This window comes from Crocodylus siamensis, chromosome 2, assembly GCF_052110815.1.
Source record: "Crocodylus siamensis isolate JL-2025a chromosome 2, ASM5211081v1, whole genome shotgun sequence".
NCBI classification, from domain to species: Eukaryota; Metazoa; Chordata; order Crocodylia; family Crocodylidae; genus Crocodylus; species Crocodylus siamensis.
In genome coordinates, this window is record NC_143396.1 from 285,436,976 (window position 1) to 285,461,014 (window position 24,039).

At 45.2% G+C, this 24,039-nt stretch overlaps 1 protein-coding gene across 1 annotated transcript in view; it reads left to right on the forward strand.

Annotated features, from left to right (window-relative positions):
• Nucleotides 1-16: 16 nt before the first annotated feature.
• The window catches only part of KIAA0586 (KIAA0586 ortholog), a 119,461-nt gene continuing 95,438 nt past the window's right edge, over nt 17-24,039 (forward strand). The window contains exons 1-10 of the mRNA XM_090034287.1: nt 17-148; nt 5,143-5,212; nt 11,100-11,169; nt 11,876-12,050; nt 13,821-14,087; nt 14,198-14,369; nt 14,813-15,001; nt 17,139-17,259; nt 19,523-19,667; nt 22,871-22,912. Of these exons, the coding sequence (XP_089890413.1) occupies nt 5,188-5,212; nt 11,100-11,169; nt 11,876-12,050; nt 13,821-14,087; nt 14,198-14,369; nt 14,813-15,001; nt 17,139-17,259; nt 19,523-19,667; nt 22,871-22,912 (1,206 nt within the window). The 5' untranslated portion in view covers nt 17-148; nt 5,143-5,187. The remainder of the gene's footprint in view (nt 149-5,142; nt 5,213-11,099; nt 11,170-11,875; nt 12,051-13,820; nt 14,088-14,197; nt 14,370-14,812; nt 15,002-17,138; nt 17,260-19,522; nt 19,668-22,870; nt 22,913-24,039) is intronic.

Below are 24,039 nucleotides of genomic sequence, written 5' to 3' on the forward strand. Positions count from 1 at the left end.
GACCACACGACCGCTTTGCGCATGCGCGCCAATTCCCGCCCCGCCCCGCCCCGGCTCACGGGGCTGCGGCGGCGCATGCGCGGGAAGGGGCCCGGGAAGCCGTTGCCATAACAGCCGGCGTTTCCGGGCGGCGGGTTCCGGCGGCAAGGTAGGGCCGAGGCCTGGCGTTGCGTCCCGAGGTCAGACCCTTCCTCCGTTGGTCAAAGAAGCTGCAAGTGCGGCTGGATGTCAGTGAGGATGTAAATAGGTGGGAATGAGGAACACAAAAGGTGGAGCAGGGAAGGGAGCGGGGTAATGAAGAGGGAGACTTTGCAGTGGTAGTAATTCAAGGTAGAAAAGAGATTGTCTGGAAAAAACGAAATAGCTGGAAATTAGGAAGACAAAGGGCAAAAAACAAGCGGGAGAGGGGGAGAAGAGGTAAGGCCTGGCAGGTACCTAATTGTCATGCGCCATGAATCCAGCATCTGTCTCGAGTCCATGGTTTTTTTGTATCCAGGAGGTTGACGAAGTGAAGTCCGTAGGCTCGTCTACGAAAGGTGTTTTGTAAGTTCCCTTGTACATAATTACAGTGCACGGTAGTTTTTGAAGCAGCACGTGCACAACCCAAGTCGCTCTTGGGGAGCCTCTCCCGGCTTCTGGGCTGGCTGTTGGCGCTTTTGCCTCGAAGCAAAGAAACAGTTCTGCGTGGATGACCCAGTTCTCACTCATTCAATGGCTGTCAGCGAAGCCTGCTGCTCCCAAGCTCTTTTTTGGTGCCTTAGCTTAACTGTAGTGTCACATAACTGTGGCCTAGCATAACCGGAAGTCCTGTACTAGAGATGGGGAGAAAAGAAAATTGTCAGTGATTAGGTGAACAGCAAGGAAGTTGGCAGCATTTCATTGGAAGTGTGTTCACCCTTAATTTTTCTCCGACTTCTGTGTAGCGTATTAATTACAGGCAGTCCTTGACTTAAGACGTTTCGAGTTGCAGTGAATCCTGACGTCAGTTTCGACCTTATGGTGTTTGATCTGACGCAATGCCTTGCCAGCAAACAAGTTCACTGCATCACCCATCTCCCTGGCAAACATCTGTCCAAACTTCCTTGGACACTTTCTTTAAGAAAGCAGACAAGACTCCAGAAAAACCTGCAGCCGAGACTCCTGAGATGACTCCAGCCAAGAACCCTTCAAAAAGTCCAGCCAAGAGCTGTTCAAAAAATCCAGCAAAGTCACCTCAAAGAAGACCTTCCAAATCAATAGCATTGTTATTTACAATATAAATATATTAATGTAGCTATATTACTCATCTATAATTGATTGAGTACAAAATTCTGGGTCATTTTTGGTGAAAATAGGATATTGGGCCTTGGTTCCCCCATTTATAACATTGTTTCCAATGGGAAAATCGGTTCCGATTGTGATATTTCAACTTAAGATGCTGTTTTCAGGAACCAAGTGTGTTGGAAGTCTGAGGACTGCCTGATCTGAACAAGTAGGCAATTGCTATTTGTTATGGTAAATTAAGAGGAAGGCTGCTCTTAGTGCCTTGTGCCTTTGCATCATTTCCATCCTCTTTGTGCCGACATGGAGCTTGTACACTATTTTGTGGCGTTGCACTAGGGTTACCGATGTCTGAGTTTTCCTAGACATGGCCTCTTTTTTGAGTCCTCTGATATCTGTCTGGGCGGTTTTTTGAAATAGGAAACAACGTCCAGGATTTTTCTCTGCTCCGCTGGTGGGAGTGTGGGGATGGTGACTGGAGGCAGGGGCAGTGCTGGGGGAAGCTGTCTGGGTCCTGGGGCTGCAGCAGGGCAGAGGAGGCGCCTGCCCCTCTAGTGGGGGAAGGGAACAGGAGGCCCTTTGAGGGTAATGGAGAGCACTGTTGCCCTTGCTTGTGGGGCTGGGTGGCCCCAGGAGATGCTGCCTGGGGGAGGGAGGATGTGTCCAGCCTGTCTGGTGCATTTTGTACCAGAGTCAGACTTGCTTCGATGTTGCCCGCATGAATTGGGGCTGCTGCACTCCAGCCCGGTTGGAGCGGGCAGCTGGGTGCCCCCTCTTTCAGGACTGGGGGAGCAGGGAGCTGCAGGTCAGGAGTCAGGGGCACTGACAGGGCTGGGGGGAGTAGGGGGCTGTGGGTTGGGAGTGAGGGGCACCAGCCCGGGTGGGGGGGGCGGGAGTGTGGGACTGGCAGCAGCATGGGGCTGTGGCTTGGGAGTGAGTGGCACCAGCATAGCTTGGCGGGGGGGGGGTGTGGAATTGGGAGTGAGGGGCACTGGCAGGGCCAGGAGGCTGTGAGTTGGGAGTGAGGTGTCCCCCTGACAGGTGTCTTTTTTGGAACTGCAAATATGGTAACCCTACTTTGTACAGAAGGAGAATTTTCAGGCCTTTTTTTGCCCTTCCAACTTTTTTCAATCACTTTTTGGGTGCCAAACTAATTTGTCTTGAAAGTATGAGCTGGTAGATGTAGCATAGAATCATAGAAGTAGGATTGGAAGGGATCTTATAGATCCCTGCCAGGACAGGAGAAAAAAAACTGGGCTCAAATGATCCCACCTAGGTAGGCATCAAGCCTCCTCTTAAAGACCCCCAGGGTAAGGGCCAGCACCACTTCCCTTGGAAGTTGGTTCCAGATCCTAGCCGCCCTGACCGTGAAGTAGTTCTTAGATGTCTAATCTAAACCTACTCTCCAACAACTTGTGGCCGTTATTCCTTGTTATGCCAGGGGGCGCTGGGGGAAAGATAAAATGCTCAAAATAAATTTAGCTTATAAATATTTACTCTATTTAATAATAGAGAAGACAGAAATGAAAATATCATAAATATTAAATGTTTCATATATGTATCCTAGATGAGTCTAATCACAGAAGAGTTGGGCTGGAAAGGACCTCCAGTGGTCAGTGAAACAAAACCCCGCTCAAGGCAGGCTCATCCCTGCTGAAATCATTCCATTAAGGTCCTTGCCTAACCTATTCCTGAAACTGGGCTGTCACACCTGTCACACAACTAGAAGGCATATTGCCCCCAAATCTGGAAATTACAGAGATATAGCTACAAAAAGTCACTTACTGGCTATTGATCTACTAAGCTAGAATGTAATTCTGCCTCTTTAGAAAATAAACCGATTATGCTTCACAAATTAAGAAAATTAAGTGTCAGGCAGCTTCTTCAAAGAATGTAATTTCCATAGAGTGGTATCAGAGTGCATTGGCTTTTTGAAGTTGTTGGAATATATGATTAGATTATTTTTTCCTACTGTTATATGATGCATATTGAGTTATAATTCTTGTATATGTGTTTTCCCAGGAAGTAATTTTCTAGGTTATACTGTTAGTTTATTTTCATTTGATACCTGAATTTGATGTAGAGGCTTTCATTGCCTAATAAACATGAGATTAGGAGGGTAGTACAGCTCTGGAACAGGTTACCCACAGAGGTGGTAGAAACTCTGTCCTTGAAGGTTTTTTAAGACCTGGCTAGACAAAGGTTTGGCTGGGATGATCTAGTTGGGGCTGGTCCTGCTTGGAGCAGGGGGTTGGATTAGACGTGACCTCCTGAGATCTCTGCCAACCCTCATTTTTTATGATTAGCACCTTCAGCAAAGTCTCTTTGGGATTGTTAAACAGGTTTGTTGGCCCTTGGGCAGTGTTCATTTACATGTCAGCTGCAGGTTGACTCTGAGCTCAGTCATGCAGTGAAAGTCACTGTGTTTAACTCATGATGTTGGCAAAGAAACAGACATACAAATGATTAAGATGCAGAACAGACAGGTTATAGCTGTTACAAATGTGTAAGGCTATATAATAACTGTAGCAAAATTATTTTTAGATATTCAAAGTGCTGAAAAAAGTTCGGAACATTTGTTTTCCGTAGAAAATAATATAGGCCCTGTGCTGTTATTGCAAAAGGTAAAGAAAAGTTGCCATTCTATTTCTGATCCAGGGACCCTGAGAAACTGCAGAAATGGCAAAGAGGCTGTATGCGCACCAGTCCTGCTCTAGAGTAGACTAGTGATTACAGGACTGTTCTGCAGTTCCACATCATGATATAGGTTTACATGCTTGATTTTTTTTTTTTTTTTCCCAATCTCCCCAAACAAGCTTTCCTGCCTCCGTAGTCTGATCACTCAGGTATTATCCAGCTGAAATCATTAGATTTGGGTCTCAGCCCTGCAATCCTTTACATTTGTGCTTAATTTTTTGCACAGCCAAGGCTTAATTTTTTACATAGGAATACTGATGTAAAATTATTTTCCAGATTTGCATGTACCATATTTATTCTAAGATGAAGTTCACCAATTGAAGATGGGGAGGGGGTTGTCTTAGAATCAAGTAAAGGGGGTAAGGCAGCTGCTGTGGCTCCAGCTCCACTAGGGACCTTGGGGTCAGAGCTGTAGTACCAGCTGCTCCCTACCCTCCCAACCTCTCCCCTGCTACTTATATACCCCGCTGTCTCTGCTTTGCAGCCTCTTCCCCCACCCCCAACTTCCCCTCCAGCCTCCGCTCCCCTGCCTGCTCTTCTCCCTGCCCTTCTTGCTTTTGCTTTGCACTGGCAGGCTCTGTCCATGCTGTAGCCTGGGGCATTAAGCATGGCCCCAGCTTGGGCCCATAGCTGGTATGGAGCCTGGGCTGGGGCATGCCAGTGCCGCAGCCTAGAACAGAAATGGCGCCTGCTGATGTGGAGTGAGGGGGACGGGGGGGCTGTAATGTGCCTGCACCCCTGGGTGGTTGTCTTAAATTCAGGGTCATTTTATACTTGAGTAAGTACAATACTTGCATATAACCATTATTGAGTTACTTGTAGAAAATCCTCTGTCTGCCGTTGGAGAAGATAGTTCTTTAATCGCTATTTAGAATACTTATTTTTTTTGTTTTGTAGTTTAATTAAATTCCAAATTAAAAAATACCTACATAATCCTAAATTCCAGGAAAAGGTAGCTTACTGGTAGAGGTAGGGTCTTGGAACAGTATAACTTTGGTATGGTCATAGTTATACATTCATACTCAGTAAACTCTTGTGGGGTTGATGCAGAACGAGACACAACTATCCGTTAACTTTTATAATGTTAATGAATTTTTAATTAAATGTGCTTTTAAAAATACAGGTATTCTTAATGTATGTTATGAAGTTTATTTTGATGTTACTTTGCTTCCATCTTCCCCACAGGATTATTCCAAAAAAGGTGCAGAACAAGGAGTTCCTTCATTCTTAATGGAGAACGAGAGAAGATCAGAAGGTAATACAAAACAACGGACTGTTACAATAATTTTTGCTTGAGAAAAAGGCCCCTTTAGAATAAAATATTATAAAGCAGTTGGATTTATATCTTTTTCAGTATAAAATAGTTAGTCAAGAGGTTTCAATTCAAGGGTTTCTGTAATAAAATGAAGTTCATTTTAAATCTTGCTTTGTAATATTAGGAGTTCTAGTCCATTGTGTTGTACCATATTAGTTCTTAACATGCATCACCAGTGAATCAAAGTACTTCTTAGAAGTGCATTAAGCTGTATTGCCAGAACTTTTCAGTGTCTCCTGTTATCATTCGGGTGTTTCCTAACTTTTCATAAAAGATTAATAGATTTCATAGATTTCATAGACATTAGGGCTGAAAGGGACCTTGGGAGATCATCGAGTCCAGCCCCCTGCCCAAAGAGCAGGAAGTCAGCTGGGGTCATAGGATCCCAGCAAGATAAGCATCCAATTTACTCTTGAAGGTGTTCAATGTAGGTGCTTGAACCACCTCCGCTGGCAGACTGTTCCAGACCTTGGGGGCTTGGACAGAAAAGAAATTCTTCCTTATGTCCAGCCTGAAACGGTCTTGCAGGAGTTTGTGACCGTTCGACTTCATCATCCCTTGGGGCGCTCTGGTGAACAAACGCTCCCCCAGATCCTGGTGGTCACCCCTGATAAACTTATAGGTGGCCATCAGATCACCCCTGAGCCTACGCTTTTCCAGGCTAAAGAGTCCCATGTCTCTCAGCCTATCATCGTAAGATCTGTTTTCCTGACCTCTGATCATGCGCGTGGCTCTCCTCTGGACTCTCTCCAGCTTCTCCACATCCTTTTTGAATTGTGGAGCCCAAAACTGGACGCAGTACTCTACCTGCGGCCTCACCAAGGCCGAGTACAAGGGGAGAATGACGTCCCGGGATTTGCTCGAGAAGCATCTATGGATGCACGCCAGCATTTTGGTCGCTTTACTAGCCGCAGCATCGCATTACGGCTCATGTTCATCTTGTGGTCAATGATGACCCCCAAGTCTCTTTCTTCTGTAGTGCTATCCAACGTAGCACTGCCGAGCCTATAAGGAAGCTGCAGGTTTTTCCTTCCAAGGTGGAGAACCTTGCATTTTTCGGTGTTAAACACCATCAGGTTCTCGTCTGCCCGTTTGCTGAGCTTGTCCAGGTCAGCCTGGATCACCCGCCTATCTTCTGGCGTGGATGCTTTGCCCCAAAGTTTGGTGTCATCGGCGAACTTGGCCAGTCCACTCCTGACTCCAATGTCCACATCGTTAATGAAGATGTTGAACAGTATGGGTCCCAGGACAGAGCCTTGAGGGACCCCACTGGTCACAGGGCACCACGATGAGTGACTGCCATCAATCACAACCCTCTGGGTCCGACCACAAAGCCAGTTTCCCAGCCAGCGGATCGTGGTGGAGGCAAGGCCACAACTGGGCAGTTTGGCCAAGAGGTGATCATGGGATACCAGATCAAAAGCTTTTTTGAAGTCAAGATATATGACATCAATCTCTTCTCCCTTGTCCAGATGATAGGTCACCCGGTCATAGAAGGAAATGAGATTGGTCAAACGAGACCTACCCGCAACAAACCCGTGCTGGCTGTCCCTTAGGATGTTAGCCTGGGCCAGTCCCTCAAGGATGGCCTCCTTATAAACTTTTCTAAGATCTTCCCCAGGATAGAAGTCAGGCTAATGGGCCTGTAGTTAGCCGGATCCACTCTCCTCCCTTTCTTGAAGATCGGCACCACATTGGCCTTCTTCCAGTCTTTGGGCACTACACCAGAGCGCCAGGAGTTTTCAAAGACCCGTGTCAGGGGCTGGGCTATGACGCTCGCCAGCTCCTTGAGTACCCTGGGGTGCAGATTGTCAGGGCCGGCTGACTTGAAGGTATCCAGCTTCTCAAGGTGTTCCTTCATGAGGTCAGCATTGATGGAGGGTAGGGGATCCCCCTCACCCAGATTTCCCTGTCCCATAGCAGGCATGGGCGTCCCATGGGACTGATGAAAGACTGACGCAAAGCACCTATTTAATAGGTTGGCTTTTTCCTGGGCGTCAGTTGTCAGTTGCCCCATCTGGTTTAGCAGGGGTCCAACATTGACCTTGCTTTTCCTCCGGCTCCCCACATATCTGAAAAAGGACTTTTTGTTGTCCTTGATGCTTGAAGCTAGTTGGAGTTCAGTTGCAGCCTTGGCTTTCCTGGTTTGCTCCCTGCAGGACCGGACCAGCGCAGAATAATTCTCTTTGGACGTGAATCCCGTCCTCCATCCTTTGTAGGCTCTCCTTTTTAGTCGCAGGAGGTCCGCTAGGTCCCTGGAGAGCCAGGGGCTGCCTTTCTTCCATGTTGGAATAGATTTAGCTTGTGCATTGAGGATCGCTTCCTTGAGAAGCAACCACTCTTCTTGAACTCCCATCTCCCTGGGGTCATGGTCCCTGAGGGCCTGACCGACAAGCCTCTTGAGCTCGTCAAAGTCGGCTTTTCTGAAGTCAAGGACTTCTGTGTTGCTGACTGACTTGCCAGCTTTCCGGCGGATGGTGAAGGTGATCAGCTTGTGGTTGCTATCACCCAGCTTCCCATCGATCACTAGGTCACCGATTAGGTCATCCCCCATAGCCAGTACCAGGTTGAGCAGCACTTTGCCTCTCGTTGGCCCATAGACTTCTTGAGTCAGGTAGAGGTCATCCACGCACAAGAGAAAGCTTTGCGACTGCTCGGATTTAGCTGAGTGATCTTCCCAGGAGATGTCCGGGTAATTGAAGTCACCCATGACAACCAAGGTCTTGGAGCAAGCGGCCTCAGTCAGTTCCTGGGCGAACTCCTGGTCAAGCTCAGGCCTCTGAGTGGGAGGTCTGTAGTAGACTCCCACCGTTGTGTCCCCTGTGCCGTATTCCCCATGAATTTTTACCCAGAGGGTCTGTAGCTGTCCATGCCGGTCGCCAACATCAGCTTGCAGGGACATGTAGCTTTCCTTCACATAGAGAGCTACACCCCCGCCCCTTTTGTCAACACGATCCCTCCTGTACAGGGTATAGCCCTCTATACCCATGGTCCAGTCATGGGTGGAGTCCCACCAGGTCTCCGTTATCCCAATGACGTCATAATTCTTTGCACTGAGCAGGAGGATGAGCTCCTCCTGCTTGTTGCCCAGGCTCCTGGCATTAGTGTACAGGCAGGCAAGTGTCCCCCTGGGGGCTCTTGCCTTGCCTACAGATTGTGCCAGGGCTGGGGCGGCGGTGGGCTCCCTTAATTGTCTTGGTCTGCCGGCTTTGCAAGGGTTGCTCAGCGGGCCAGCAGTGGCAGTAGTCCCCCCACCCCACCAGCGGGCTTAGTTTAAGGCCTGGTGGAGCAGGTCAGCCAGCCTGGCTGAGAAGAGCCTCCTCCCCAGGGGGGAGAGGTGGAGGCCATCTCTTCCCAGCAGCTCGCTACCTCTCTTGCCCAAGAGCGGGCTGTGGTCATGGAAGCCAAAGCCTTCCTGATGACACCAGCTCCGCAGTCTTTGATTCACTGCGTGGATCCTCCTCTCCCTCCTCAGCCCACAGCCCGAGACTGGGAGGATCGACGAAAACACCACCTGAGCTCCCAGACCCCTAAGCCCCGCTCCCAAATCCCTAGCACCTCATGACCTGGCTGGGGGTGCTCCGAGCCGTGTCATTGGTGCCCGCGTGAATAAGGAGCATGGGATAGTGGTCTGTGGGCCGGAGGAGCTGTGGGATCCTCTCCGCAATGTCTCGGATGCGGGCCCCCGGGAAGCAGCAGACTTTCCGAGCTAAGGGGTCGGGGCGGCAGATTGCCCCCTCGGTCCCCCGCAGGATGGAGTCTCCCACAACAAACACCTTTCGCTTTGTCTTGGGGGGAGCGGGGGCAGAGCTGCGGTCGAGCCTGGGTTGTCTGCAGGAGCCGGCAACTGAGCAGGCTCTGCTGGGGCTGCAAGAGGTGCGAACCTGTTGCTAAGTTCTGGCGAGGGGAGGGCCTTGGTGCGGTGGGCCTTAGGGCCCTTGACCACCTTGGTCCATGCCCCTGACTGGGCAGAGCGGGAGGTCCCAGAGTCCTCCTTAGCCCTGGAGGGAGACGGTGCTCTCCCCTGCGGCTCCTGGGGGAGAAGGGCCTGGCAGTAGGAGTCTATCTCCTGCTCGCAGTCCCTGATGGCACGCAGTCTCTGGACTGTGGCCTGGAGCTCCTCCAGCTGGCGCACCAGAGACCCCAGTAGGGAGCAGACCCCGCAAGGGGAGGTGGCCATGCTCCCGGCTGCCAGAGCCTGAAAAAGGGACAGGCAGCCCCCGCAGCCAAGAGCCAGGGGCTCCGTCTGCGTGGAGCCCGGGGCCATGGGCTCCGTCTGGGCGGCCGTCTCTGAGGTGCCCATTCAAAAGCATGCAAATTGTATCCCGAAGACTTTGCTTGAAGACGTTAGCCTGGGGTCAGTAATTGCTGTAGTGTGTCTGCATGTGTTTTCAATGGAAAATGGTATATTTTCCAAATGAAATTTGGTTGGTATTGGGGAAGTGATGATGAGATGTATTTTAATTAAATGGGTGAAAGTTGAACCTTATGCTTGTTTTTTAAAAAAACAAGTAGTTATAAAATTCAGCAGCATTAGGAGCATGACAATTCTCTCTTTTTTGATCAAATTGTAAGAAACGAACACTATCAATGTTATGTGCTTATACGTCTATATAAGGTTTTTGGTTGTAGTTGTATTGGTAGGACATAGGTAGGCAAGGTTCTTTGGGTAGATATCTTTTATTAGACCAACTGAGTAAAAAAAAATCTTAGCAAGCTTTTGGGTTCAGTCACCCTTCTTCAGTCGTAGCAAGTCTCTGCTGTTCTGAGACGCCAAGGAATGAGAGAATGTCACACTTTTAGCTTCTCGCATTCCTTGGCGTCTCAGAACAGCAGAGACTTCCTATGCCTGAAAGGGTGACTGGCCAAAAGTTTGCTACGAACATTTTTCCAGCTACTCAGCTGGTCTAATAAAAGATATCACATCTACTCAAAGAACCTTCCCTGCCTAGACTTCTGTAAAGCATTTGATTTGGTACAGCCTGTGATTTTGACTAAGAAGCAGGAACGCTGTAAAATCACCATGGCGCACACCGAATGCATTTAAAAGCTGGCTAATTGAGAGGCCTCAATTGTAATTGGAATTGAGAAATCCTCATTAAGTGGTGTGTATTTGTTAGAACCATGTTAAAGAGAAGGTCAAGGAGTTATTTAATCACACTCTGTATGTTTCTGTTTTTGGAACAGAAATTTGATACTGGAGGGGTTTTCAGGATACTAATTTGTTCAGCTCCAAGACCGGGTTTTCCCCCCATTCATCATGGGGAAAACAAAGCCTCACCTTAGAATGGCGTATCAGACCCCTCCAGCTGGGAGCTGCAAGAAGTGGCTGTGCAGGAAGTCAAGCTGTGGCAGGGATTGCTGCCCGCCTGAGCACAGCCCTGCCCCACTGGGAAGAGCTTGGCACAGCCCTGGTCCGAGCCTGCCCTGCCCCATGCAGATCCGGGGGCACAGAGCTTCCTGCAGAGCTGTCTCTGTTATGGCACATAGGGTCAAAGCTGTCACTAGCTTAGAAGCCTTTTAAATGCCTCAGGGGTTACCTTGAAATGTTGACGTGAGATGACAGTTATTTTCAAAGTCCACTAAAATGCAATACATCATTTTAGCCCTGTGCTACACAGTGCCTGATATTTGTCTTTTCATTATTTGAAATTATTACCTGTGAAGCAAACAACTACATTTTGAAATGAAGAATGTAGCTCGTGTAGTTAGCTTTCATGCATAGAAATTGCCCTTTTAAGTTTTGCTGAAATAGCATTTTTTAATTCTTATTCTTATAAAATGAGACTTGAAAATTAAATTGACAAAGTATGTTCTCATTTTATAGCAGGCGACACTTTTATTTGTCAGTATGCCCCTGGCCAGAAAGAGGCTTTACGAGCTGTATTAAAGCACAGGTAAGTGGATAAAGTTTCAAATGTTTAGCTTCTGTATGTGAGAGAGTGTCTGGCTTCCTCAGACCTTCCTAGAAAGAAAAACGGTATTGGTTACGTACTCTCCTCATCTAGCATTTTGTTTAAGCTTCAGGAATGAGTGTTATGGTGTCATATCTGCCATACAGTATTTTTACTGCTTTATGCAGTTTTTAATGCTATGAAAATCTTTTACATTTAGTAATACAGAAATCAAGCAAGGATTATTCTGATTATCATTTACTTAGTGCCCAGTGCATGTAGATGTTTTTACAAATAAATAAAGATACAAGACCCTGGTCCCTGGGAGGTTTTAACTTGGATTTTAGACTGGTTACGAAACGTGCTTAAGGTCAAATTATATGATAATTTAGTAAAACAGTGAAATAGGCAAAAAACCCAGCTTTTAAATGCATCTATGTCATGACTGCATAGACTTGCCTGTATAAATGGTGCATTTGTAACGAATATTTATCCTCTTATTAAAACAATGATTTAAATAAAATTATAGTTCTTCAATGTCAGTGGTTTAGAAGAAATATCTTTTTTTTTAAAGAGACTTTTTTGGAAGAGTGAAAAGGTGCATGTTTGGGTGGTAGTATGGTGGGTAATTTATGGGGAAGAACTTGTCTTTTAAAATGGAATTGGACAAGAATAATGTTATTTATAGGAATGTATCTTGTGTTCATAGGACCCAAAATGCTCCTGTATTTAAGGAGGTGAAAGTACAGCTCTTAGAAAGTGCATCCACAGAAAAGGATGGTGCTATGCAAGAGGCCAGGTCGGGTCACAGCAAGATTGATTCAGCTACAACCATAGCAGCTGCAACTGCTGCTGCGATTGCTACCACAGCTCCACTTCTTAAAGTAAGTCATTTCTGGCAAGATCACTTCTTTGTTGTATTCAGTTGTAGCAATAATAAGCTGGTATGAGTTGATTGAGAGTGCAGTCCCCACTCTTTCATTTATACCGTCTTCTAATTTCTTCCCTGTCAGCGCCCTGCAAATGATGCAGCTAATGAGATGTGTAGCAGGGAGAGACAGAAGGCCACAACCTTTTAATGTGGTTAGATGTGTTTTGTGTATAAGTAGACAGATTGTTCTTCCATGAATAGTTCAGTGTAGAAGAGCAAGGCGCTCTTGGACAAATCCAATCACTTGCCTTTCATCAGTGTTGATAAATCCTCTTTATTTTTGCTTTAATTTTTGTCTGTGGTGTAAATCTCCTGGTAAAAACTGGATGATCAAGAGATTAGGCCTAAACCTATAAGCTTAAACAAATGTGGCTGTGACAGAATTGGCAATCTACTACTGTCCAAGCCTGAAAGAGGTCAGATAATAGGATGCAATATTCCTGTGAAAATTGCTGCCATAATCCAAAGGAGAAAAGCCAGGTTTGCATTGGCCTGAATGTAAAAAGGATATATAGGGTCTGATTCAGGTGAATTACTAGCAAGACAAGATGTGGTTACTATTTGGCATTTAAAAAAAAGGCCACAAAAATCAATTTGCTTGAAGCTCATATAAAATAGGATGTAACTTCTTGCAGCACACAGTATACGAAGCAAGAATGGCAGCTGTCTGAAGGTCTTGGTTCACATACAGGCATGGTCTATATAGTATGGAAGTAAAGTATACATGTTGTGGTTAAAGCAGTAGATTGGGGCTCGATCTGTGCTTATTTCCTAGCTTTGTCATAGATTAACTGTATGACCCTGGGGATGTCTGTTCCTGTGTGCTTCAATTATTTTGAACCCTTCTGCAGTACACAGGTAATTACTGTTCAAAGTGCTCAGATATGGTGAGCTGTACAAATACATACATGGATGGCCAGCTGCTCCTCTGCTGATTTATATATCTTCTGCCCTGCAGGAAGTAGGTTTCTCACAGTTCATATTCATATTAATCCTGGAAAGAATTGTCTTGTTGAGCCTGATTGCTCCATGACTGAGAATCAGACTTTCAGATGGCTGTTCTCATTTCATGTCCAGCATTGCCATGTGGTTGGGATTCTCTAAGCCACTGCCTACGTCACTGAAGTTCATTTCTTGTTTACACTGTTCTCTTCCCATCCATTTCTTTCAGGTTTTCATTGTTATTCATTAGAAGTTATTTCTTTTGTTTCTGAATTAGGTTTTTAATTTCAAAGGTGGCCCATCTCATCTGTTTGTGTGCTAGTGGTCTCAGAAATAAAGAGCCAGTAAATTGAGGGGAGCTATAGATTAACTTAAATCTCTCTCTCTTTTTTTTTTTTTGGCCAAGCAGTAGTTTACATTAAAAGTTTGTCTCTAGCAGTCTATGAATATTACTCACTACCCATCTTAAGTGGGGATTTTATTCATTGTATTTGGCTAAAGGAAGGTTTGCCGTGCATGGACACTACCTGTTAAGTTCCTTATAGAAAGTGTTCCCTTACTAAATCAGCACTAATTATTACTATATTTATTTGTATCTTTCTGGAAGAAAATAGAGATGCTAATATGGGGGTATGTTTTTTCTTTCTTGGAGGGAGGTGTTTTGGGACTGAATAGGGCTAGTATTAGCACCTGCTTTCTCTAGTCTCTGGTTTTACACTATATAGATAAACCTCTCTCTATATTATAGCTGAGTTATAGATTCTCGTTATTTTTCCATAAGGTTCAAAGTGAATTGGAAGCCAAAGTTAGCTCTGTTTCAGCACTGCTAGATAAACTACAGGAGACAGACAGGCAGTTGCAACGTGTGGCAGAACAGCAAATAGATTTAAAGACTGAGAGGCCCCATTGTCATGACCGAGTCAGAGAACTAGAAAAACAGTTGAATATTTTCATGGAACAACGGATTCAGCATCTGGAAAAGTTACAGCAACAGCAAATGAATATTCAGGTACTTGCACAAAAACATGGACTTTCTTGTTATAACAGAGTAAGTAGTGTTTCCCCAGTCAGGGGCTAAAAGCCTGCATAATTGCATGCTCAAAACTTTAGGCAGGTGACTAACTCCCTTAAAATACATTTTATAACTTTTCCTTGTAGTCTCATTTCATTAACTCGGCAAGCAACACAGCTGGGTTCCAGCCAGTAAATGTACCATCCTCAAGTCTGATGACAAAGCTTTCTACACAACCGGAGCTACGGCAACCTGTTCCCAACCAAGTATCTTCACATCAGAAGGATTTATTTTCTACCAATGCTGTACCTGCTCAAGGTGAAGAAAATAAGTTAATACAGTTATTTGGCTTTATTTATATCATAATTTTGTTTTCATAAATCCTGTACATAATACATAACAAGTATTTTTGCACAACTCATTTTATTGTTTTAAAATTATTATAAAGAAGGTTTTCAGTTAGGTAGTACATAATTTAAAGTGACACTTTTATATTTACTGGGGATTTGCACTTGAGGACAGAAGTTTATTGGGGGAGAGAGATGTAGAACCTTTCCCATACATCTTGAATTAAACCCTTGTTGGTCACCCTTCCAAACCTGTCTAGTTGGTGGAAATGTTTTACATTTTTGTGACAATTTTAACTTTTTTGCATGTTTTTAAAAGATGTGTTTTCCTTTCAAAAATTTAACTTTGACTTATGAAACTATGAAAAATGCAAAGTTATTTAAGTGTTCAATATTTTTTCCTGAATCTTTAAGCATATCCAAGTCAGTTTGGAAGGTATGGCGTTAATACACAGAAATCCCCTCTAAAGACACCAGTTCCTCGGAGGCACGCTCCTGAACCTGTATCAAAAGATGAGAAAATCGTACAGAAAACCTCGAAGAAAGAGAGACCTGGGGCAGAAAAGGAAAACATTCCCAAGTCAACTTATGGAGGCATTATGGGTAAGACTCAGAGAAGGTATCAGAGACAGCTTTAATTTTGCCCTCTGCTAATATGGACATGGCAGGGGGCTGTTTATTACTTATCATCTTCACTTTTTTCTGAAAGCTAAATTGGGTGTGTGTATGTGAAATTTCTGAAAGTATGCTGGTCAGTGCGGGAAGTCAGCAAATGATGTCTTGAGTTAAGGCAATGCTGTCCATTCTTGTACACACTCTGGACAAGGTTCTTTACTTTGTTGTAATAGAAGAACAAAGTAACTAATGAAGATTCCTCGTCAAGTTTGAAAGAGAATGTTTAATGGGGTTCAGTCTGTTTCAGTCCTGTTTCATATTTTCGTTTAGGATTTGAGTGAACTAGAGAATTTTATATTTCAAAGCCCTATTTGTTAATCCTTCCTTCAATAAAACTACTGATCTTTGAGTAAGGAAATAATGACTGGACCTAAAATTTGTGTGATACAAATCTTAAGTGTTTCATGAATTTTGAAGCACAGGTTTAAAGCTTGGCTTAGCTGTTACTGCACTGGTAGACCAATTTGAAATAAGTAAAAGAAGAATTCAAGTGATATGCTTCACATAAGAAAGCATCGTATCTTTGAACATATAGGGTGGGGTGATACTTGATAGGTTAGAAGAGTTCTAATGAAAAAAAATAGATGGCAGAGTTGGAAGAAGGGAGATATTGTGTGTGTGTAAAACAAATGAGGCAGTGTGGTGGTCCTGCTTGCTACTGATTTGGTGACACAGAATTCAGTTTTGAGCACTACTGTTTAAAAAAAATAATAAAAACAGAAACAACAAAATATGTTCTGTTAAGTGACCTGAAGATGAATGTCTTACATTTTAAAGCTTGTTTCAACTATATCCCAGCTATGCACTTGGCCCAACTAAAAATATCACCCTAGGAAATCCTTCCCTCTCTGTTAAATGCAAGTATTCAGGAGGGGAACCCTCTCACCACCCCAAACCCTGATTTGGGAAAACAAGACTTATGAAGAAGACATCAGAAACAGCCCAACCTTCTCACTCTGAGCTTGTGTGGACTTAGTTAGCTCCTGCTCACACTACTGCTTTTTCTTTGTAAATCAGCGGCAAGCAGGCCCAGATTTCCTTCTTGATGCTCTCCAATCCTTAGAATATACAATGCTTAAATTAGGGTGTCTCTACCATAGTGTCCAGCTCTCTACTGCTGTATTCTCTCTTCCTTTTTCCAATATTTTCAAGCATGTACCATCCTTTCAAGTCTCTGAACTTATTGCTTCTGGCAATCATCAGAAAGTTACCCGAATCAGTATGAATGCATATCAGTTGGAATACAAATAAACACCAGTTCTAGAAGACAAGACTTCCTCTGAATCTGGTAGTTATGGCATTAGCAGTATTAAGAGTGTTCGTCTCGCTGTTTAGTTTTAAAACTTCCCATTGTTTTTGATTCTTGAGTCAATCTTACACTCTATCTGTAAATATATGCCTGTAATATAAAATTTATTTATTCAGTTGGTATATGGAAATGATTTAATACCATATTTTCTCACATACAGCGCTCATTCCCCCCCTTCCCCCCAACGAGGGCTGCTAGAAATCCCAAAACACTTCATTTGTGAGAAATGTGGTAAGAAGGGTTTCTGCTGCTTGGGGGGCAAAAGTGGAAGTAAAATCTGGGATTCAGAATAATGAGCTGGCTCTGCTCCCAAGCTGCTGCTACTTTGTTACTACAAAGAGAGATCTTTTTTCCTTCATTCTCTTTCAAAAACAAGGGGTATGTTATATTGCAGGGTGTGTTATTTGTGAGAAAACATGGAATTTTCATATGCTAGGTTTTATAGTTGTAAGATTGTGTGACGTTGGGGTGCCCCTCTTTGACTTATTGTCTCACTTCCCTGTTGTGATGCATTCACAAGAATACAGGTTTATTTCAATATTTTTATGCATAATGTGGTTTGATCCTATAAAATACACCTTTTCGAAAACCAAAGTGTTATAGTTTTTCATTGCAGTATCCTCACTGCTCTCATTAATGCTGTTTTATAATTAGTTTTTAAGTGAATTAAATATTTACCTCTGGAAATGAAAAGAAAACACTAAAATGTACCATGCATGCTTAATGGTAACATAATGTAAACTTTTTATCTTCTAGGTGGAGGGAAATTTCTGGAGCAGATTCTAAATTCTCAAGAAACTCCACTGAGACAAATGCAGTCTCCTGAGAAGGCATCATTAAATACCAACCAAAAGACCAGGCCTTCTGGAAAAGAGTGGTAAATAAATATCATTACAGCCTTTCACACAGATTTTTAAATTTGTAATAAGATTTGGACAGATATATGACATATTGACCGTGGTTCTTGGGTCTGAGGAAGGGGTGCATTATGAGGACCTGAAAGAGGAGCAGTGGTGGCTGTAAGATATCTTTGCGTTTCCATGATCTCTTAGGTTTGTTGAATAATAACTGGTAACACCTTCCACCATGGGCCAGCCCAGATCTCTTGAGCACAACACTCTGACTGTTCTCTCTTCTGGAAATGCTACTCAGGTCATAGTAGACTGGAAATTAGTCACCTGGAACCAGCTACGCTGGCACTGTGTCAACAGCAGGGTTTGCTTATGGCAATAAAATCGACAGCTACCCTGTTTGAGCAATTTTGTGGCTGTTGTGCATGAGGCCCGGTACCTGCCTCTCAGACTTCCTTTTAAAATTTTGGTTATATTATCTTGAACCTAAGGTCTATCATGTTTCTTTTTAAACGGTGAACCTGCTCAAAATCAAAATTAATACAAAATAAGTGTAAGCTTAAATTTATACAATTTCTTGAAACATTCAGATAAAAAGAGAGATACTGAATCCATGAGCACCCATCAGAAACCTTGGGCTACAGGCTATGAAGAAATTGGAAGGAAGAAAAGCATTACATTTTTGACATACGGCTTTATAAATGTGGCACAGTAGGTCAGGAACTGAAATTAAGGGCATAATTTGGTGTGGAATCCAGGACTTGTGCTACTGGTACAAATGATTGCCAGAGTTATCACAAAGCTGGGACCCAGTCTCTGACTCAAGGAGACGACTTCATTTTTCTCGTCAGGATCTTCCACAGAGCTTACCTTGGGCGGTCTCATACCCCTGTTTTGTAATCTCTACCCAAAATCTGATTGACTTGGTTTTCAATGTGCTGCTTTCAGCTCCTGGAGAAACACAGATCTGCCTAATCCTTGTTCAAAGGACCACTTAAGGAACTAATGAGACTCAGTTTTAGGAGACCTGCACAAGTAGGCAGTTGTGTTTTGGTCACTTTCATTAAGGCAGTTTTGAATTTTTTCCCAGGTTGACTTGAAATAATCAAAAGTAATTATGTGTTGTGTGAATGAGAACTTAATTTCTGTTAAAGTGTGGAACTTATTGCCACAAGAGGTTGAGGAAATTGAGTTTTAAAAGGGACTGGATAAATACTTGAAGGAAAGATGAATCAGTAGCTTTTGAACATGGGAGTTAGGGGCACAGCATCTGAATCAGAACTTCCTAGACTTTAACTGCTGGAGAATGCAAACGGGGTGTCATACCCTGTTTACGTTCCCTTTCAGCCTCCACTCTGCCACTGTGCGACAAGATACTGGGCAAGATAGACCTATGATGTGATCTGGTAAATGGCAGTTCTTATGTGCTAATTACTTTCCTGGTGACAGTTAATACCTCTGTTCAATCAATATGAAAAATGGTTTGCTAGGAGAAGTTTATATATCCAAAACATTTCAGATGGTTTTGTTCAATAAAAATATTTTTGTATGCTGTTTTAGGTGTTTAATTAAATCCTGGCTACCATCCTAATACAGCAGCTTGACATAAATAATGAGCAGAATCATTATCATTTTCTAACACACTAAAAATGCAAAATTAATGAGTCTGAAAATATTAAGCTATATAATTGCTCAGATAAATGTATTTAGTTATAAAGTGCTCTCCTATGTAGCAAAACATTGCATCAAATTTAGCATAAAGGCTCTGTTTAGTTGTAAATGTTCATGTTTTAATGCCTGTGTCTATTCCAAACAGGAATGCACCTGTTAGAAAAATAAAGCACAACTGAAAAAGTTGATTAAAATTGATGACTTAAATCAAGGATTTCCATTTGATGATTTAAATTATATAGTTAAATTGCCTCGATTTCACAGGGTAGATTTGACTTAATCACTGCTGTTTTTCCAGGGAAAACACTGTAACTGCTATGCACAAAAAGCAGTGTAATTGGGCAAGACCTCTGGAGGAAGAAATAATTGCCTTTCTGAATAAGCGCTTGAAGCTTGTGCAGTGTTTAAATCCATATTCAGACACTCTAGTTAGATGAGACTTATTTCTAAAGGAGACCTGACAAAGTATGTCTTGCATTTGAAAACTTGTCTAACTTTGTCCCAGTTTCATAGTTGGTCCAATAAAAGATATCGCCCTAACAAATCTTTGCCTCACACTTATTTCTAAAGTCAATCAAGAAGCTTTGAGAGTTTAGTAATGTGTATTCTTCACTGCAGGTCTGGCGTCCAGTGTACGGGCTCACTCCTTGCCTCTGAAGGCCCTTCCCAGGATTTCAGTCCAGTTGAGAAGACAGTGAAGAAAGCAGACAATCTACTTCAAGATCTTGGTCAATTGAAAAGAGAGATGCAGGGCATGCTCCAGGTAAAGAGGTGGACTGCATTGATGGAACAATTAACAATTAGAATAAGAGAAAGCATCTCGATGCCCAGCTTGCTGGGGTCATCTGACTCCAGCAACCTTTCCTGCCTAAGTGCAGGAGGGCTGGACCCAATGATCTGTAAGGTCCCTTCCATCCTCTAACAACTATGAAGTCATGATTTTAAAAAATGAAATGCTGCTGTCTGATATCTGGAAATAGGGCCACTGCTGCCAATCTACAAATTACTTTTTTGGGGAAATGTCCAATTTCCAATGTGCTGCTAGAGGTGTTACAAATAAGTTTCTTCTGCTGCAAAATAAGTACTTTAGATATTGGAATGGCTCTGCACTGGTAGCAGTGGAGATAGAAATTAAGCCAAATAGGTACTTATTAGTTTAAAAGTCAGTGCTGAAATGATTTAGAATAGTGTTGGTTTCCAGAACTGCATCTAGAAAGAAAATGTAATTCTTAGCAGAATTAATTTCCAAGACTGAGAGCTGGTTTATTGTTTAGTCCATAGGGCCTTGGCAATAGCACTGCTTCAGTTACAGAAAGGCCAGACCAAAAGGTAATAGCAGCAGCATTAAAACAATGAACGTTACTGTTGAACGTGAGAGCCAGGACTTCAGCAGTGCTTTGGAACTACAGGAGAACCTGCATCATTCGTATCTGGGTGGTTTGCAATCTGCTTAATTAGCAGCTTGTTGCACCCTTTATTTCAAAGATGCTGTTTCTCCAGTCACTTGAAATAAAAGCCACAGCTTTGAGATAGAAACCACAGCAGGGGTGGGCAGTTATTTTTGACGGAGGGCCACTTACCCAGTTTTGGCAGGCTGTTGAGGGCTGCATGGGTAGACCCGCCCCTTGACAGGTGCCTTACCCCCTGGTCACCATCTTGGGACTAAGGTCCCAACGTATTGGGACCAATGTCCCAGGGCCAGCACCAGTGGGGCCCAAAGCGGGGCACAGGCTGGCAGGGGTCTGTGGAGCCGGGCTGGGCTGCACCAGTCGGGAGGGTGGGGAGTTGGCTGGGTTCTATAGAGTCCCTGCCAGCTGGGGCCCTGCACTCCTGCCACTCTACTCTGGGCCTCGCCAGCACTGGCCCTGGGACACTGGTCTGGGCCCCATGCTCCCGCTGGCTCCCCGCCCGCTCACACCCAGTTGCCCCCCAGCCCCATGGTACAGGTGGGGGGCAGCGCAAAGCCCTGACCCCCTGCTCACCAGCAGGGAAGAAGCTGGTGCTGAGCACAAGAAAAATGGCCCCTTGCCTGCCCCATGGCCAGTGCTCCCTGCTGCAGGCACTCGCAGCCCACGCGGGGCTGTCTGGAGCAGGCACAGGCAGCCCCAGGCAGGTTGCAGGTGGCTGCAGCACGGGGTACTGGCCATGGGGCGGGCAAGGGGCCACTTTTCCCCGTGCTCAGCACCAGCTTGTAACCTGCCCTACTGCCAGCCTAGCAGTGGGGCTGGGTTACAAGCTGGTGTTAAGTGCAGTGGGGTGGAGAAAGCACCCCTCCCCACCCCATGCCTGGTGCCCCACACTGCAGCCACTCGCAGCCTGCCTGGGGCTGCCTGTGCCTGCTGCAGACAGCCCCGTGTGGGCTGCGAGTGCCTGCAGCTCAGGGCCACTTTTCGCCATGCAGGGAAGGAGCCCAGGGAAAAACTGAGTGCAGAGGGGAAGCGGCCCCGCCCCATGCACAGAGCCCTGCGCTGCAGGCACTCGCAGCCCACATGGGGCTGTCCAGAGCGGGCACAGGCAGCCCCATGTGGGCTGCGAGCAACTGCAGCACAGGGCACTGGGTGTGGGACAGGGAGGGACCGCTTCCCCCCCCTGCGCTTCTTCCCTGCCCGGGGTCCTCCCGCCCCCACTTACCTGAGCTTCCTGCCCCAGGGCAGTCACGTGCTCCCAGCCCAGAATCCACAGCTGGGGCTTCCAGCTGAGGGGCAGGGCTGGGTGGGCCCTGCTGTTGTTGGAGCCTGCGAGGCTTTATTTTTAGGGGCCCCATGGGCTGGATAGAATGGCCTCATGGGCCGGAATCAACCTGTGGGCTGTATTTTCCCCTTCCCTGAGCCACAGCAAGTGGCTGGAGCACCTCAGTGATCCTGTGCATCTTGTTTTTTCTGCAGGAGCCCTGTTAAGGCTTTCCCGATCTCTATATTTATGAGCTCATTTTAGCTCATTGCTGCAGCAAAATTTTGCAGCACACCTGTTTATTTCTGATGGTACACCACTGTGCTGTGGCACACCGATTGGGAAACACTACTGTACAGGATAGGAAAGCAGGAAGCAATGGGAGGCTGAGCAAGGAGTAAGCGTAGACCCCTTGCAGGCGTTACACTTATTGAACAATTAACATGTTAATAGTGCAACAGATTATAATGTGCTACACATTCAGCCAATTTATCGAACAATAGAAATGTCAAATCGGCCACCGAGGTATTGCACATTTAATGTGGAACATCTTAGTAGCTGATTTGCATCACACTTTAATTTGAACTTGTGGCATGTCAAAGGGTGCTCAGGGAGCCCAGTTCAGGAGCCACATCCCAATGTTGGACTGCCTGCAACCCCACTTAAATTTCTTAGCAAGAAGGGAGCGCTGGCAAGTTGGAAGGGCTTGTGTGCAGCCGATGCTGGGCTTTTCAGCAAGCCTTTGAAGGTCTGGGCATACTATTACACCTGAAGAATTTGATCCCATGTCCCAAAAATTACCATCCTGTCATGCCAGATCTTGAACATCTAACATGGCAGGACATGTGACCTTTATGGGACCTGGAATAAAAATCCTTCAGCTTCTATACTGTGTTTAAATTAATATGTGCTAGGGCCTTAGTGAAGTAAGTCACGTTTACATAGTGGAATGTGCCAAAAGGACAGAGAGCAGATGAAGAAATGTATGTTATAGCTGGTTTAAAAGAGGAAGGGGAGCTGCTGCTCAGGAGTGTGCATGGACTATACGTGCCTAATCCTGTACTGTGTAATCCTGTGCTGAGATGAGTTAGCTGTATTGCTCACTTTAACTCCAAATGAAGTAGGGTTGAAACTAGAGTGTTCTGCTAAGCTGAGGTGAGATGCAGGAGATGGAGCTTGAGGACACTCTTCTTGCCCAAAGGAAGGATGCTGGGATGTTTAGTCATACCATAGTCTCTCTAGAATTTTTAGATCAAAATATATTCATCTCTGTGCTTTTTTTTCTGCCTCGTTCAGGAAGCAAAGACCTGGAAGTCGAGCATGAATGACTTTGTTAAGGTATAGTTGTTTTTTAAAATTGTTTCAAAACTGTTGGGTTAAACCAATGATTTTCAGCCAGGACATGAGTTGCTGCCAGATCCTTTGTAGGGTGCTAAGAGTTGTGAGGAGATAAGCTGATAAGCTAAGTAAATGCAGGCTCAAGCTTGTCCTTGCCTGAACCCAACAGGTATTGTTCAGCCCCTCCACAAGGAGGTAAGCACTGTAATACATAAATTAGTTTTTGAAATTGGGTACCTCTCAATTCACAAAAGTAATGGAGGGGTGCCTCAAGTCCCAAAAGTTTGAGAACTGTTTTGCTTACTATATTTACATGAATCTAAGACAAGGTTTCCTCCCCTCAAATCAGCCTGCGGGGGGTCTCTGCTTGAATTTGAATACCAGCCCAGGGCAGGTGGCATCTCAGCTCTGGCTTTGGCTCCAGGCTCGGGACTGATTTGGCTCATTTGTCAGAGGAGGGGCTTACAGTTGAGGGAGTGCAGGGGAGATGGGGTGTGTTTGAGGGGAAATGAAGGAGACCTGCTTGTGGGGAACATCAGGGAGACCATGCAGCCTGCCCCTTCCCCAGTTGCCCCCTCTTCTCCTTACCTTCTGCTCCATCTTGGGTCTCCAGCTCTGACCTGGCCTGGCTGGAAGCTACTTCTGTTTCTCCCAGGCTGGGCTGAGGCTGGCTGGAGCCACTGCTGCTGCTGACTGCCCCAGGGCCAGAGTAGAGCTGTAGCAGAAGGCGAGCAGGGAAAAGGCCAGACAGGGTGGAACAGGTGGCAGGGGATGGGCACAGGTGTGGGGGAGGGAAGGCAGCTAGGGGGAAGGCAGGTGGCTGGGGATCAGGCACAGGTATGGGGTTGAGCAGCCAGGAGCAGGGGACTGGGACCAAGGAGTGGCCCCTTGTTCCTAGCAGCTGCTTTCTCCACCACCATAATAAAAAGAAGGCACAGCAGCCCCCCTGGCTCTCCAGGGACCTAGCGGACCTCCTGTGGCTTAAAAGGAAAGCCTACAAAGGATGGAGGATGGGATTCACCTTCAAGGAGGATTACTCCGCGCTGGTCCGGTCCTGCAGGGAGCAAACCAGGAAAGCCAAGGCTGCAACTAGCTTCAGGCATCAAGGACAACAAAAAGTCCTTTTT